General features: G+C 55.5%; 1 protein-coding gene across 2 annotated transcripts in view; it reads right to left on the reverse strand.

The window, feature by feature from the left end:
* The window catches only part of PHF21B (PHD finger protein 21B), an 86239-nt gene extending 71225 nt beyond the window's left edge, over positions 1-15014 (reverse strand). Inside the window, exons 1-2 of one of the 2 annotated variants that reach the window (XM_061418829.1) lie at positions 14438-15014; positions 13488-13553 (exon numbers count right to left, since the gene is read on the reverse strand). In XM_061418829.1, coding sequence (XP_061274813.1) covers positions 13488-13553; positions 14438-14491 — 120 coding nt within the window. In that variant the 5' untranslated portion in view covers positions 14492-15014. Of the gene's footprint in view, positions 1-13487; positions 13554-13713; positions 14392-14437 lie in introns of those variants that run through there. The other variant, XM_061418830.1, reaches the window with a different exon arrangement.
* Positions 15015-16979: the final 1965 nt, after the last annotated feature.

Here is a 16979-nt window from a genome sequence, read left to right on the forward strand (position 1 = left end):
CCCTCACCATCTGAGCGTTCTCTTCTGCACATGCCACTGCGCACACCCCAGGAGAAAACGCCCAAGAGCCCGAGACGCAGGGCTCTGCCCCGCTGTTCCCTTCCAGCCCCAGACGCCACACCTGCCTGGCCCCCAGGTCCAGCTCCTACTCTTAGCCCCAGGCAGGGGCTCCCTGCAAAGTGCCCGCCGCCCAGCGCCTGCGGCTGTAACAATGTCCAGGGCCCCCCTGACCTCTGTCCACAGCAACACGGGCGACTGTTCTGCCCAATCTCCTGTCCATGCAGAACAAGCCCAGGGAAGGACCTTCCTGAGCCTGTGTCCCCTTCACAGTGACAGCTGGGAGAAGGAGGTTGGGTGATATAAGCAGATAGGGCTCGGTGAAGGCTGTCAAACTAGCTTAAGGAATAATCCCACGTTCATCTGGGTGCATTTATCACTCCGAGACGCATTCATCACAGGGGAGAGTTGGTACCACTGATTGCAGGGAAGGCAGCTTGTCACTGGGTAACCTGCATCTCACATTAAATTCTGGATCACAGTCTCTAATATGTATATATTTTTAATTGCATTTTCAAGTTCATTTACATGTGCAGATTGGCTTTCCGCCTGAGTGACATCAAAGGGAAACACAGCGCCTTCCCTTCCTCTCCCCGCTCCCCCCCATCCCTGCCTTGTTTTCTTTCCTGGGGCAAAAAGCTTCTCCCCAAGTTGATGATGGCATCCCCCACGGACAGCCTGCAGGTATGCAGCCCCCAGGGAGGCCCCAAGAGACACTCCACATCTGCCATTTCAAGAAACTTTCTGAGGCCTCCACCCAAGAGATCGAAAGGCAGCCATCATTTCCCCTGAAGACTGAGGTACACCCCCCTCTCCGAATTACTATCTTTTATCACCTTTTCTATGTTGGAGGGTGACTTGGCAAACCCTGACAGACGCTTTTCTGTCTGTGAATGCTTCTTTACTTCCAAGAGCGGAGTCACATGCAGGCACGGACCTTTCTGCAATTTACCTCCACCTACAGATCAAAGGTCAATCTGATGGAATAAATACGTGCCATAAAACAAACAGTTCCGAGCTCCCCTCAGCCCTGCTGTTGGCACAAGGACATCATGTGTGGGACCCCGGAACGTCTCACCCAGCAGCCGCTCGTGTGGGCAAGCCACCTCTGAAACAGCAGCAAACAGAATTCAATGGCTTAACAACAGTGGGCTTCCCGTGGGGCTGTGCTGCGGTCAGGAAGACGGGGCACCCTGGGGCCCCCGAGTGCCATCACCCGCCTGACTCAGGGCTGAAGTTTCAGCTGGGAGAAGGGGGCTTGGGGAGGCACCCTGCAAAGGCCTCATGGTCTCGCCTACCCTACGCTTTACGCCATCAGACCACGTCTGGGGGACTCATGCCCTCAATCTCTACCAAATCCCAAGTTTCGGGCCCAATCCCAGCTGTGGACACACACAAATCCCAGCTTTGTCCACGGAGACAAAGCGCAACTCGGGGCTTCTGTGCCCACAAAAAGCCACAGGTGCCCGGCTACTTACCCAGGCAGTATCGTCTCGGGGACACCACCAGATTCCTGCTTCTCATATGACTGTTAATATCCTGTTGATAACATCTCCCTCTAACAGCTGTCCCACTACAGGCGGGAATCGCACCCAGCACGCAAGACACGTGCCCTCACGACCCTCAGAACAGCCCTGCCCGGGAAGCAGCATCACCTCCATTTTAAACCAAGAACCCAGACAACCGGCTCTTCCTAGGCTACTGGGGGCTGATGACCACTCAACCCTGAACAAAAAAAAGAAAAATATCCCCCATGGATATACTTCTTTCTGCTGCGCTTTAACAAGACCAACACAGATGCCAAGCAAAAAAAAAAAAAAAAAACTAAAAGCAAATGCAGCCCATCTGAGACCTCAGGGACGCCTGCCGGTGGCACTCAGAGGTCATCAGGGGAAGGAAGCCGCATCAGCAATTTCTCACCACACTCAGGAAACTGCAACACTCGGGAAACAATAAGTAATGAACCCAAAGGGTGGGGGCTACCCAACTCAAGGAAGCATGTTCGTTCCCTTGGAGAACAGAGGCCATTTCAAAACGAGAAGATGCCTCCCCCTTAACAAACAACAGCAATGATATTAAGAAGAAAAACTGAAGCAGCCAAGCAGGGAGGGGCTCAGGCCACAGCAGGATGAGAGGGCAAGGCTGCAGGTGAATTCGCTTCGGGGTCAAGTCCAAACCTCCCGCCATGGACTCAGCTTCTCCACTGCAGAGACCCCTCTCTGCAGCCAGCCTGCCCCAGGCTCCCCACCCAGGTGCCCGGCCCCTCCAACGTTCCATGACCTTCCACCGCAGCGTGAAGCTCCCACTCGTCATCACCAATGGCTGAGAACTTGCGGGCGGTTCCCTCTGACGTCCTAACTCCGTTTTCTTTTACCGGGACCTGCGCCCAGGCATGGCATGACTCCAACTCTTCGTATGCAGAGCCAGAGGGCTGTCCAGCATAGGAGCTAAGACTGTGAGGCCACGGTGACGCCGAGCTGACCCTGGGTCCTCCACTTGCCAGCTGTGTGACCTCGACTGGCCACTCAACCTCTCTGGGCTTCCGCCACCTCCCAAACAAAAAGGCAGGACCCCCTAAAGGGCGGGGCGAATAGGGACCCAGTTGGTCAATGGAGGCCACTGGCAGGGCTTTGCCCAGGGTCAGCATCAGATGGGAAAGCTGTGACCTGTGACACCCAGGTCCCAGTTGTTGAAGACTCGCCACGGCCACAGCTTGACGTCTCGTCCCATTTAATCCTGGCGGGTGCTGCGTCTGGGCTTCCAGAGCGCTCCCCACACGCCAGCACGCGGCTGCCTCCCACGCTGAGCTGCTGTTATTTCATTTTACAGCCCTCGAAGCGCGGAGCTGGGTTTACAACTCCAGCCTGCCCGTTGTAGAGCCTGCGTTCAACCCGTTTCTTACACGCCTCTCGGAGACAAAGCTGAAAGCCTTGTGAGGACTTCCCTGGCAGTCCAGGGCTTAAGATTCCGCGCTTCCACTGCAGGGGGCACAGGTTCGATCCCTGGTTAGAGAACTAAGATCCCGCAGGCCACCGGGTGGCAAAAACAACAAGCAAACAAAGCCTCCTTAGTGGGAGGAAAGAGACTCAGAGACTGCAAGGAAAACCAAATCCAGGGTCCTATTTCCTTAAAAGCTATAAATTCCAAACAGGGTAGCGGAGGTGAACAGTAGCTGCCCTCCTCCCCAGAAAGCTGCCTGTTTCCCCAAATTCCTCCCATGTCCGGGGCAAGGGTCTCAGAGCGCAAGTCAACACACAACCCTCAAACTCCCCGTGTGTGACCTGAGACGCTGCCCCTGTGGAAGGGCCCCCACCATGAGCGCGGCCCCGTGATGGGTTTTAACGGGCAGACCAGGCGGCGGCCACGTTCAGCATCACTCACATGAGTGGGGTGAAAACCTGCAGCGAGCCCGCAATTTGGTCCTGGAAAGACAAAGGCGCTGGAGAAAAACACTTGCTAAACCACAGAGCTGATCATCGTAGCCAGCAGCTCTAATGAGGCATCGTGGGATTACCAAAGTTATTATCAGAGTCATCACGGTGAAAAAAATTCCAAGTTAATTGAAATCAATGGTACCGTTCCGACAGCAGGTGTTTTAAGAGGCTCACGCATCAAAGTCGACTCCCTGGACTGCGAGAGAAGAGGCACCGCCATCGTCCACCTGCACCAAGAGTGATGAGCAGCAACGCCCCGAAGGAGGACCAGCAACAGAGTGAAGGTTCCAGCCCCGCAGGCACAGGGTAGGGTGTGGCAGGTGTGTCCTGGGGCCACCAAGGCCGCCAACTCCTCCTGAGTCATTTCAGTCGTTTCCAAGTCTCTGCAACCCCTTGGACTGTAGCCCCCCAGGCTCCTCTGTCCATGTGATTCTCCAGGCAAGACTACTGGAGTGGGTTGCCATGCCCTCCTCCAGGGGATCTTCCCAACCCGGAGATCAAACCCAGGTCTCCTGGCAAGAATACTGGAGCGCGTTGTCATTTCCTTCTCCAGGGGATCTTCCGGACCCACGTCTCTTACGCCTCCTGCATCAGCAGGTGGGTTCTTTACCACTAGCGCCACCGCAGCCAACACATGTCTCTTCCAATCAACCCCTTCACTCTGCTTGGTGGTTTAGACACACTTGCTCATCTATGATCTGGACTCAACAACCCGGCGAGGCAGCTTCAACCACTGCACCCACTTTACAGAGGACGCACGAGGACCTGCTGGAAGCTACTCCGCCGGAGGCAGGGGGCTGGGAGAGGAACTCTGGTGTCACCTCCAGCCCTCTGCTCTCCAGGCCACGCCGTGTTCTACTCCAGAGGCAGGGGGCCAACTAGAGGCGGGGCAGGGGCTGAAACAGAGGGCACCCTCTTGGGGCCCCCAGCCACCTGACCTTGGGGAGCTGCCCTTCTCTGACCTGTGCCGCAGGGAAAACCCACCTACCCAGCCTGAGCCAAGTCATGAGATGACCCCAACAAATCACATCGTATGTATCAAAGAGGTGTCGGAACAGGCTCGCTGGAGAACACTGGTGCTGGACACAGCCGGGTGCTGGGTGTGCGATCGGACTCTTGCTTCTCGCAGACTCGGACGTCACCTTCTCAGGGCGACCCCGGGCACCTCATCACAGCACATCGCCACTGGCTGAGCCCACTGCGAAGGCTCTCCTGTGCAGAGAGCTCATGGGACAGGTCACGGGGGTTACATCTGTCTCCCCAACTACCTGTGAAACTGGTGGGAGCAGAGACCCAGTGAAACAAGTTTGGAAGGGTGAAGCCTCACACCATGAGATGTCGCTGTTACTAACAACATCACCCCCGCACCCCCACCAGGCAGGGGCTTGTGAAATGCTTGTGGAATTAAACCGAGCTGTTTCCAAGAGGTGCCCAGCACACAATGTCAAGGGTAACAAGCAAGCGTAGCATGCTCAGGAGCATGCCCACGAAGCATGTTTCTCCGTGTTACACACGCTGCGTGGGCACAGACTGCAGCCTACGAACACCCCGGAGCCCGTGCTGCTCTGGTCCACGTGCCCGGAGCGGGCAGAAGAGGGGTCACGGTCTACGAGCCTCACACCTGTGCTGCGAAGTTTCCCCCCAACAAGGAGGGGTTGCTTTTACACTAAAAACTTTGTGAAAAACAGAACTCTCCCTGAACTTCTAATGTTACAGAAATGATAGGAAGAATATTAACTGCTGCCTCCCTCAGTAAGATTCTACTTTAGCGGGAGAAAGGTAAATTATTTTTCTTCAACAAATCCTTCCTTTCATGTTTGTAATATAATCCTGGACAAATGATCAACTGATTTTATATACACTGCATAGACACCGTGCACATTTACCGGCACAGATCAATATGACCCCTGAACAACGCGGGTTTGAACCGCACAGGTCCACTTGCACACATACCTTTTTCACTAGTAAATACTGCAATCCCACGTGATCCACGGCTAGTTGAACCCGAGGATACCGAGTCCCTGTCTTATGTGGAGGACTGACTATATACACAGTGTCTGCATGGAGGGTCATCACCTCTGACCCCCTTGTTGTTCAAGGGTCAACTTCACTATTCCTTATTATACAATTTATAGTCTAAATAAGATCAGTAATAAAAGTGCAACCATGTGTTATGTACACACATACACACTTTTCTTCCTTAAACCAACTGAGCAGAGTTGCCCCAAGTCACCTTCTAGAAGCTTCTAGAAACATCCCCCACTCATTTCTCAGCTGTAAGGAGCTCTGCGGAAGGCAGGAGGAGAAGGGTCAGCACACTGCCCCCTGCCTTCAAGCCTGTCATGTGCCGGTCACCCAAGTCCAACAGCCTCCTCTCCACATCACACGTGGGTGTCACTGTCCCTGCAAGAACCTCCCACACAAGTGACAGACACCAGGGAGCTCGTTTGGCCGGCCGGGCCACACAGGGAGTGAGTTCAGCCCTCCTTCACCCTCCTCCCAACTTCCCTCGTGGCTCAGATGGTAAAGTATCTGCCCACAATGCAGGAGACCTGGGTTCGATCAGGAAGATCCCCTGGAGAAGTGATCGGCAACCCACTCCAGTATTCTTGCCTGGAGAATCCCATGGACCAAGGAGCCCAGGGGGCTATAGTTCATAGGGTCGCAAAGAGTCGGACACAACTCAGCGACTAACACACTTTCTCCCTCCCCCTCCTCCTAAGCTGCCCTAAAGCCCCAGGTTATCTCCCAGACCTGGCACACAACCCAGGAGCTTTGCTCGGCGTTCAGTGTCTTCCTGGCTCCAGCCCCAGCCTGCCCTCTCTGCTGTCTGCCTGTCTCTCTCTCTTCCATGCTTCAACTGCTGGAAACTCGCCAACACCTGCAGGTCTCCTTGGGCCATTAGCCCTCAGCTGGGACACCAGCTCCTCCCGAACATGACCCCAGGCTTCCTGGAAGCCCCTTCTCCCCTAGGAAGCTGTCTCTCATCTCCAGGGGCCTGCACAGCATGGTTTTCACAGAATTTTCTGGAATTCCCTTGACACATGGTCATCTATACATCACTCTCTTGTGAGGTTTCCGAGACCAGAGGAGCTGCTAGTCTTACTTCTGTGCTGCTCATTCCAAATGCAGGATTTTAAAAATCTGTTTACTGCACGCCTACAGAGGACAACTCCTGGGACTCCTCTGGGGCTGGTTGCTGGTCCCCGCCAACCCACACACCCATCTTCTTAGTCAACTGCCCGTTCCACCAACACGCATCCAGCACCACAAGGCACTGCTCTCAGAACCTGGGGGAGGGGCGGAGAGCACGGCCCCCACCCCTCAGGGAGCTTCCGGTTTAGCAGGGACAGTGCACTTCCATGAAAAGATGAAGACGGTAATGGCCGGTGGTCTCCAGAGCAGAAGATGCTCGTGGTACCCGAGGCCCCCTGCTGCAGAGCAGCCCAGGAGCAGCACTGTGGGGGGGCGCAGAGCAGGTGAGGGTCCCAGCGTGGAGGTCGAGCAGGGGCGCAGGGCCAGCCCCCCACAGAGCAGCGGGAAACCACCAGAAGGGCTTCCACAAGGAGCACTGTGATCTCGATCCAGTTTCAAGACGCTAACACTAATGGAAGATGAACCAGAGAGGCACAAGGAAATGTAGTGCACTGTTCCCAAGAGCCTGGGGGTGGAAACCACCCAAGTGCCCATGAGCTGGTGAATGGGCACAGGATGAGATCTCCCGTACGATGTAAGGTCATTCAGACATAAGAAGGAACCAAGTCCTACACGCTACAACTTGGGTGGAAACATTCTGCTCGGTGAAAGCAGCCCAACAGACAAAACCACACGATGTGACTCCACTCATGCGCAAGTGCAGAACAGGCAACTCTACAGCGACAGAAAGCAGACCTGCAGACAGAGAGTGAATGAGCAGATGCCTGCGGCCTGGTGCGGCGATGGGAGGGGTGAGACCCAGAGGCTTTCTCACTGACAGGATGAAAACGTTCTAAACATTTTTCCTTAGTTTTCATTAGAGTATAGTTGATTCGCAACGTTCTGTTAGCCTCTGCTGTGCAGCAAAGTGAATCAGTTACGCTGCTTTTGTGGTTCAGTCGTCGCTAAGCCGTCTCCAACTCTTGTGACCCCGTGGACGGTAGCCCGCCAGGCTCCTCTGTCCATGGGATTTCCCAGGCTAGAATACTGGAGTGACTTGCCATTTCCTTCTCTAGGGGATCTTCCCAACACAGGGATGGAACTCACATCTCCTGCACTGGCAGGCGGATTCTTTACCAACTGAGCCACCTGGGAATCAGTTATATATATATACTCGCTTTTTTTCAGATTCTTTTCTCACACAGGTCACCACAGAGCACTGAGTAGAGTTCCCTGTGCTACGCAGTAGGTCCTGATTAGTTATCTGTTTTACACATACACTTCCCTCTCTGGTAACCATAAGTTTGTTTTCTGCATCTGTGACTCTATTTCTGTTCTGTAAAGAAGTTCATTTGCACCAATTTTTTAGATTCCACATATAAGCAACATCATATATGTGTCTTTCTACTGATTTTTCAGTATGACGATCTCTAGGTCCATCTGCGTTGAGGCATTATTTTGTTCTTAGAGACATCACTTTACCAACAAAGGTCCATCTAGTCAAATCTATGGTTTTTCCAGCAGTCATGTATGGATGTGAGAGTTGGACCATGAAGAAGGCTGGGCGCCAAACAATCACTGCTTTTGAACTGCAGTGCTAGAGAAGACTCTTGAGAGTCCTTTGGACAGCGAGGAGATCAAACCAGTCAAACCTAAGGGAAATCAACCCTGAAAATTCACTGGAAGGACTGATGCTGAGGCTGAAGCTCCAATACTTTGGCCACCTGATGCAAAGAGCCACTGGAAAAGACCATGGTGCTGGGAAAGACTGAAGGCAGGAGGACAAAGTAGCAACAGAGAATGAGATGGTTGGATGGTACCACTGACTCAATGGACACGAGTTTGAGCAAGCTCCGGGTGATGGGGCTGGACAGGGGAGCCTGGTGTGCTGCAGTCCATGGGGTCGAAGAGAGTCAGACACGACTTGGCTGCCAAATAGCAACGGCTGGGTAATACCCTGAAGTAATACTCTGGCCACCTGATACGAAGAGCTGGCTCACTGGGAAAGACCCTGATGCTGGGTAAGACTGAAGGCAAAAGGAGAAGGGGGTGGCAGAGGGTGAGATGGTCAGATAGCAACACCAACTCAATGGACATGCGTTTGAGCAAACTCTGGGAGATAGTCGAGGACAAGAGGAGCCTGGTGTGCTGCAGTGCATGTGATCGAAAAGAATCTAACATAACTGAGAGACTGAACAACAATATTCTGAAAATATTCTAAAACTGATGGTGGTGATGGGCTGCAAATAACTGTGAAGGTATAAAAAATACTTAACTGTACACTTTAAATGGGTGAAGTACGCAATATCTGAATTCTATTTCAATAATGTTTTTTAAGTGGATGCAGTGAGAAGGCTACTGCATCTTCCAGTTAAGGGATAATGGGGGAGGGACCAGAGGGGTGGACAGATGGAGGGGAAGAGAGACTCCAGGAAAACTCGGCTTGGATAGAAGTGTGGGTCCTAGAGACTGGCTGTGGAGGGGGTTGAGGGGGGAGTGAGGGGGGAGTAAGGCGTCACAGCCAAGCAGGGGGCACTTGGGGAAAGCCAGGACTGAGCCCCTGCTGTCTCAACCCTGTGCTCGTTTCCAGACTAAGAAAGATGGAGACGGCATCAGTTTTCTCCTTCCCATGTAAAGGTGCTATTTGAAGAATGACATCTTGAACTCTAGGTGAGGAAGACTGACATTTAGCCTCCTGGATTTGCGCAGACTCGGGGTCAGAACCTGAAGAATGGAGCATCCTTTAATGGAAGGGTTGAAAGCAACTGGGAAGCATTCAGAATAGACCCACCCTGCAGTTCTGTTTGGCGAACGCTTCCACCGTGGGACCCTTGGGTGTCCACCGGAGCTAGTGAATCACAGTGAAGGCGTGCTTCAGCGCCTGAGCGAATGCCACACACATCATACCTTTCAAGAAGACATATTTTTATTGCTGCGCTTGAGGACAGCCCCTCGGAATCCAGAGTTCATCAAATCGATGCATCGGGCAGCATGCAAGGCCCCAAGTTCACTGGGCAGTGGAGTGGGGGGGGAGGGGAGTCTCTGCCAGACCAGCACGCCCTGCAGTTCATACCGGAGGTCTTCTCACTCCAAGGTGAAGCTGAACTTGCATGAAGATGCCTGCTTCACATGGCGTTTAAGTGTTGTGCTGAGAACTCCAAAGAGGAAGGAAAAAAAAAAAAAAACCCTGTGGTATTTATGATGGGCCTGTTATTTACACGGAAGTGCTTGACAATTTAGATAAAAATGTTACTGCCTCTCTGCATGTGCTGCAAATTCATGGCGTAAAACCACTGGAGCAACTAATGGAGTCTTCACACATCATATCTTGTTAAAGACGAGGGGTCCTTCCTCCACGGGGGTCACAGCCCAGTGGTGGGGGGGCCACCCCCGGAATGCAGCCTGACCACCGAGGGCTGCTGACCACTTTTTTTAAAAAAGAAAAAACATGAACTCTGTTTTCAAATAGCCTGGCTATCAAGGGCTACTGACCAACTCCTACAGCTTCCTCTTTTTTAAAAAAAAAAAAAAAAAAGTGAACTCTGTTTTCAAACAGCAAGGTCCTACAGATGCTGGTTTCCCATTTATCCCCTGGTCCAGCCATGGTGGAAGAAACGCTGGACACTAACACACAATTTCTCTCTACTTCTGACCAACGAACAACTATCTACTCCTAGGAGTCCTGGAAAAACATCTCCAAGCCCTCGTCCGTGTTTCCAGAAGTAACTGAAAAAAATTCCAGTGCCAAGGGCACAAATGGGAAATTGATGGCTAGGCACCAAAAGATATTACTCGCTGCTATTGTATTTCTAACAAATGTGGATAATGAGGTCATTCGTCCATTTTACTATGCAGTTCATCACCTTCACGGGTGCACTTTTAATTGAAACTTAACCTTTATATGCCATCGTCCAAGCAGCAGCAAGACAGAAACACATCTCCGCAGGGGAAGATGGTGTGAGTTTTCCCCCCAAGCAAATCTCTCAAGCAACACTACCTTACTTTTCTGTTGAGTTGAAAGCAAACTCTGAAACACTACTGGCTTTTTCAGCTCTGATCATCCATTCCAGCTCCTTGGGCAGGTGCTGGGATAACCAAGCAGAGCCCATCACCCCTCTTGGAGAGACCCCCAGTGCAGCCCTTAATCACCTCCAAGGGCTCATTCCTCCGACCCTTTCCCCAGCCAAGCTGCCAATCTCCACCAAACTCTCCCAAGGAGACAGAGGTGAGTAAATGTTAAGTCTACCAACTCATTTCATAGGTGACCTCTGAAAGATTCCACCGCGGAGCTCGGGAGAGCCGAGGCAGCTTTATTAGCATGCTGCACCACGGCCCCAGCTCCCTCCCTCCCTCTTTTATGAGCCCCTGCTATATAAAATGCCACAAAGGAGAAAGGAAAAACAACACGCTCACAGTGACAAACACAAGTTCCGATGGCCAGGACAAACGCCGGCCGCTCCCCAGACGTTATTTTTAGTCATCTCAGAGGGAAATATTTTTAAAAGGTCAGGGAACAAAAGTTTTCCTTGTTCTCTTTCTTCCTTTTTTTAAACACACACTCACACACACAAAAAAGATGGAGGTACATTCCGTTCAGCAGCATCCTTCTCCGAGTCCAGATTTAAAGGCAAAGGCAGAACGGAGTAGGACGGCTCCTCCCCGCACCCCCCCGCCCCCACCAGCGGCACCCGCAACCTTCAAACACGATTTTCAAATGTTTCTCTCCCCGGCCTCATCTAAATTCAGGCATGACAGATAATAAATAGCTACTCATTTACTATCATCATAAAAATTTAAACAGCCTGGAAATAGTTGCTACAATACAGAAAGGAGCAAACCTAAGCTCCGAAAAGCCACTCCAAATAGTACAACTATTGCCACGTATTGTACAAGCACACATAAAGAGACATTGTTGCGAGGAAAGCTGCCGGCTCAGTGGAATTTTCTCTTTTAAATCTTCTACTCGGAGCAGAAGAGTCAACAACTTGCCGTTTTACCCAGTGGGGAAAAAAAAAGGGAGCTTAGGAACCCTCAGCTATCACAAGGTACGAGATTTGGTGATGGATTTTTTTTTTTTTTAAGTATCTGATTTGATTTCACACAGTGATTAAACATCTTTGTGCTCAGCGCAGAAGGGTCTCCCAACCCCTCCCCCTCCAAAAATGGCATCAAAGCAATCAAAATGGTAATGCCGGGCCTGGGTCCCCTCCCCCCGCCCCGCGAACTCCCCGACTTCGCCGGAGCCGCGCGCCAGGCGCCCCCACCCCCCCCACCCCCCCCCCGCTCCTCAGACGGGAATGGAAGCTTCCACTCCCGGGCGGGGGCGCGCGGCCCGGGAGGGGGGCCGCGGCACCGCGGGAAAGGGGTTAACGCGTTCGTCCCCACCCGCGCGTCCAGCCCGACGTCCCCGACCAGGCGCCGACCCGCGGCCACAGCCGTCTTTCTTTCCGCAGCCCCCGGCCCCCTCCTCCTCTTCTGCACGCCCCCCTTCCACCACTTTGCAACTTTAAAAAGACTCGAAACGCACACCCGGCCTCCGAGTTCTCCCTCGCCGGGGTCGCCGCCAACCCCCGCCAGCCACGTCCACGTCTCTCCCCTACACCGACCATCCCTCCGGGGAGGCGGGGGGCTTCGGATCCGGCCCGCCCCCGACCCGGAGTTGAGGGAGCGAGAAGGGGACCGGATCGGCGGGCGGGGGCGGGGGCGGGGGTGGGCGCGGTCCAAGTTTGAGGCTGACGCCGGCGGCCGGCATTCCGAAGGAAGCGCGATCGAAGGCCCGTGGGGCGGGAGGGGGGGCTCTGCGAGGCGGGGCGGGGGGAGCGGGCCCGCGGGGCGGACAGAGGGAGGAGAGGAGGGGGCCGCGGGGACGGAGCCGGCGCCCCCGCCCCCGCCAGCCTCGGAGCCCGGAGAGCGCCATTGGCTGCGCAGCTCAAAGTTCTCGGCTTGGGAAAGGGGCGGGGGTGCAAGTGTGGGGAGGGGGCGTGGGGGGAGGGGCGCGGAGGGGGAGGGGCGGGAGCGGGGAGGGAGAGGGGGCGGGGCGCGCGGCCGGCCGCGCTCCGGCGGCGGCGGCCTCTGTTCGCGGTGCTGAAACCCCTCCAGCGCTGAGCTCCGCTCAACTAAGTCACAATGGACAACTTTTCCTCACCAAGGGGGCCGGGAGGGGTGGGCTGCCGGGCCCCCGTCCCCATCCCCATGGCGAGCAGCTCCTCGAGGGCCCCAGTGGACACCCGGTGCCCGGAGACCCAAAGTTGGGCAGAACCGGGGGGTCCCGGGGGCGCCTTTCTTTTGTTCCCCGGGAGCTGGCTGGCGTCAGGTTCCGAGAATAAAAGTGATGCCGGAGAAGTGGGAGGGGAGGGGGGAGCCCGGAGGAAGAACGATTTCTTTAAATTAAGATTTGTGCCGTAAAGCTCCCCCCCCCAAAAAAAAATCCACTTCCAAGGAGTTTGGTGTCCAGGCTCGAATGACCACCCCCTCTCTCCGCACCCTGACGCCCGCGGGAGGCCGGGGACGGGGGCGGTTGGGGGGGGGGGCACCGAGCGGGAGAAATGTCCACATTCCAAAAACATGTCCACCAACTCAAAATGGACGCCGGGCTGCTCGCCGCCTTTTAAGGGCAGCTTCTCTCCTTCGGCCACGGCGGGAGCCGCGCTGCCCCCCGCTTCGGCCTCCAAGACCCTGGCCTCTTCTTCCCAGAAGCAGGGGGTGGGCGGGTAACTTTGAAGATCGCAGAGACTCCTTTGGGAGTCTGAGCGCGCGGCGCCGAGGCCAGCACTTTTTAGGGTGCTACCCAAGTGCCCGGCTACCCCTCCTAGTCCCCCCACCCCGCCACCCCGGACGGGGGGCCGGCTCCGGCTCGCTTACTTGTTTGTCGCTGAGCGCGGCGATCCGAGGTTGCCGCTCGTGCAGCTGTTTCTTGAGGTCGCCGTTCTGCGGAAACACGGAGGCGCGGGCTCAGGCCAGCCGCCCCGGGGTGGGGGGGTCCAGTGTGCCCGGGGCTCTGCGGGGCCGCCGCCCCCTCCCCGCCCGAGTTCCCCGGGCCGCGTCCCGCACGCGAGGCGGCCGGGCAGTGCCGCGCGGGGCCGCTTACCTGTGGCTGCCGCCTCATCGGGGCAGCTCGCGGGGCGGGGCGGGGGCCGCGGCCACCCGGCGGCGCGCCCCGAGCCGTGCAAGTTTGCAGGCCCGGGTGCGTGTGCGAGGGAGTGTGAGTGTGTGCCGGGGGGAGGGGGGAGGAACAAAGAGCCAAGTAAACACGGCGAGTCCGTGTCGAGCAAAGCTCATAAATATTCAAGTCGCGTCCTAATCTCCCCAACACATACACACACACGCGCGCGCGCGCGCGCGCGCCGCAACACCGCCCGGGCTCCGGCCGCCGAGCCGCTGCTCGCCCAAGCAACTATCGCCAAAACTACTTTCGCAAACTGTACAGCATTGCACCCGGGGGGTGGGGGCGGAGGGAGTGGGCGTACACACTCACACTCACACACACACACAACCGGGCAAGCGCACGCAGGGGGCCCTCTCCCGGGACCCTCGTCCTGCAGATCCTGCCCGAGAAAGAGAAGACACTGGGTTCGGGTCCCAAGCGCCCCCGATCCCTCAAACTGAGCTGGACTGCACGAAACGGAGGGGGGCGGCGCAGAGGGGAAGCCCAAAGGGGAGTCCGTTCATGTACACACTCCCCCGATCCCTGGGGCAGCAGGCTTAAAGGAGGGGGCCTCTCCAGCTCTGCGCGCCCTGCGACGAAGAAGAGGACGCCGGGCTCCGGACCCCGAACCCCGGGCCCCCGAGGCCAGCAGCCCCCGACCGCCTACCTGGTGGCGCGCAAGTTCCACGGCGAGCGCCTCGGGCCGGCTCTGCAGCTCCATCTCGGCAACTTGGGCAGCACTTTGCGCTCACTTTGGCCCCGGCTCCCGGGGAGTTGCGCGGCTCCGCGGGGGTCGGGGCGGACGCGAGCGGATCGGGTCTCCTCGGATGGTGCGGGGGTCGCCGGGGGTGGACACGAGCCCCCTCCCCCACGGCCGAAAAGGGAGGGAGGGGGGTCTGGAGACTGGGGGGAAAGGCGGCCGCGCGCCCCCTCAACTTCTCAGGCAGCCCGGCAAGTTGCTCCGAGTTCCCGGGCTGCGGGCGCGGCCCGGCGCATGGCCCCCCCGACCCCCGGCCCCGGCGCCGGGAGCCCCCGCGCAGCCCCCGCGCGAGCTGCCAGGAGGCAGGGACTATATTTCCTCCGGCGCGCGCCTGGATCTCGCTGGGGCCTCGGCAAAGTTGTGCCTCGGCACGATGCTAATTCGGGCAGTGCCCGGATGCAGCGGGCCGGGGCGGCGGGGGGCGGGGCCCGAACACGAGCCCGCCCCTGCACGGCTCCGCCCACTGGCCTCGCCCCGCCCCCAGCCGCCCCTACCCCGCCCCGCCCGCGCTTGCGCACTGCCGCCCCGCCGCGACCCGGCGCCGGGATCGCCGAACAAAAGTGGCTCCTGGCGGCTCCCCGGGCCGCTCCTCTTCTTCTCCGCCCCCACCTCCAGCCAAACCTGCGGGAAACGGGACGCCCACCATGTCATCCCGGGGTCGGGGACACTTTCCGATGGGACGGGAGATGGCCCACTTTCCCATTCCTGATCTCCTCTGGCTCTCGCCTCATCCCTCTTTGCCCGTCTTTTCCTACTTCATTTAAGTTGTCTTCCATCCACTCCTGCCCCCTGTACATTAAGCGCGGCCACTCTGGAGATTAATTTAGTCATGTCTCCACCGCCTGATAGCCACCGTGTTGTTTAAACAGTCTGAAAATTGATCTCTTGACTGTGCCTTTAATGATTTTTTTTTTTACACTCACAATTAAACTCTCAACAGATGTCATTGGAATTTTTTAAGACTGGTGTTAAAATTCGTAGACGTGCCCGGTCAATGTGACATGAAACAATTACAACCACAGCTGCCAAGATCGCATTTTAGAACTCCCAGCCCCGCAGCCAGGAGGTTGACGTCTCTGAGTGGACACAGCATCGTGGAGTTACCATCTTCATCAATTAACGTTGGAAACCTTTGTGTCGTGTTGGTAGCATCCTACTATGTTTGAGAGAAGCTGGGGAGAAATGGTGCAACCATATTACTCAAACTAAACTGTTAAACGTTTACACTGATGAATTACTGTAGGTTCGGATTCCTCTGCAGCACACAAAATACCCCAGCGAACGCAGGCAACAAATGCCCCTTTCAGCATATGCCAACATGCCGCTCCCTTGCTTCTACTGTCAGCAGAAGTTGTTGGAATTTTTTTTCAAGTCAGGACCCTAAGGTCCTTCTGGCCTCCTATTCAGGGCATTTGGCGGTGACTTCTGTGTTTGTTGGGCCTTGAAAGAGTGGGGGCTTCTTCTCCCCGACCCCAGCACTAGCCTTTAGGAGGCCCTTAAGTGAGGAATCGCTGTGATTACTTTGTGAGCTTTGCTGAAGACTCACAAAACTATGGCCTGTCCTAAGTACCATCATGGGTTTGGTCAAGCAGGCCTCACCAATGCAATCCAAAAAGGCTGGCTCTGGCTCCTTCCATTCCAGGTTCAGCCCAGCTTGGATTGGGGTCCCCTCTACCTAGCGCTTTACCTGGGCAGCCAGGTAAAGTGGACTGCCTAGGCACCTGTGTTCCCAGAGCCAGAGTGACAGGGTTCCTACTGCAGTCTGTAAATGTCACTGGTTTTTAGTAAAATTTCATAATAAGTTCATTGGGCGTGTATGTAATTGAATCAACAGAGAGGATGTTCAAGTTGTCCATAACCTGCACAGACTCAGGGAGATTCTGGTCCTGTTTACAAGTTTACATTATTTAATCCAAGTTATCATGATGATCCTGTATATGCCCCTCTGTCATTTTCAGAGTTACCCAGGTCCTGAGCCAGCAACAAATACCACGGGCTGGGTGCTCTCTGAGAGAGAGGGAATTGGTTATGTGGAGGGAGAGAAACTTAGCAGGAATCATTGGCCGCTGCTGCAGACGCACTTTACCCTGAAAGTGACCAGCACGCGAGCCCACCCTCCCTGGGCCCATGTTACGCTCTGTATCGGAATGCCCTTTCTCTCAAAACCCACCTTTTAAATTCCTCTTGGTCCTCCAATATTGACTTCAAACACTGCCTTTTCTGTGAAATTCTAACTTCTACACATCAGTTCTTTACTCCTCCCTCTAGAAACTCACCATGAAGAACTTATGTACAAGGGGGACTTCTGCCCCATAATCGAGGTCATGGCTTCCCTGCTGTGGCCTGAGCTGAACCTGAGCCTGGCTTGTGGGCAGAACACAGTACAATAAGCCCCTACTTAAGAACCTTCACGGTGTGAACTTTCAAAGAGGTGAACATGCATTCCATC

This window comes from Bos javanicus, chromosome 5, assembly GCF_032452875.1.
Source record: "Bos javanicus breed banteng chromosome 5, ARS-OSU_banteng_1.0, whole genome shotgun sequence".
In the NCBI taxonomy this organism is placed as follows: domain Eukaryota; kingdom Metazoa; phylum Chordata; class Mammalia; order Artiodactyla; family Bovidae; genus Bos; species Bos javanicus.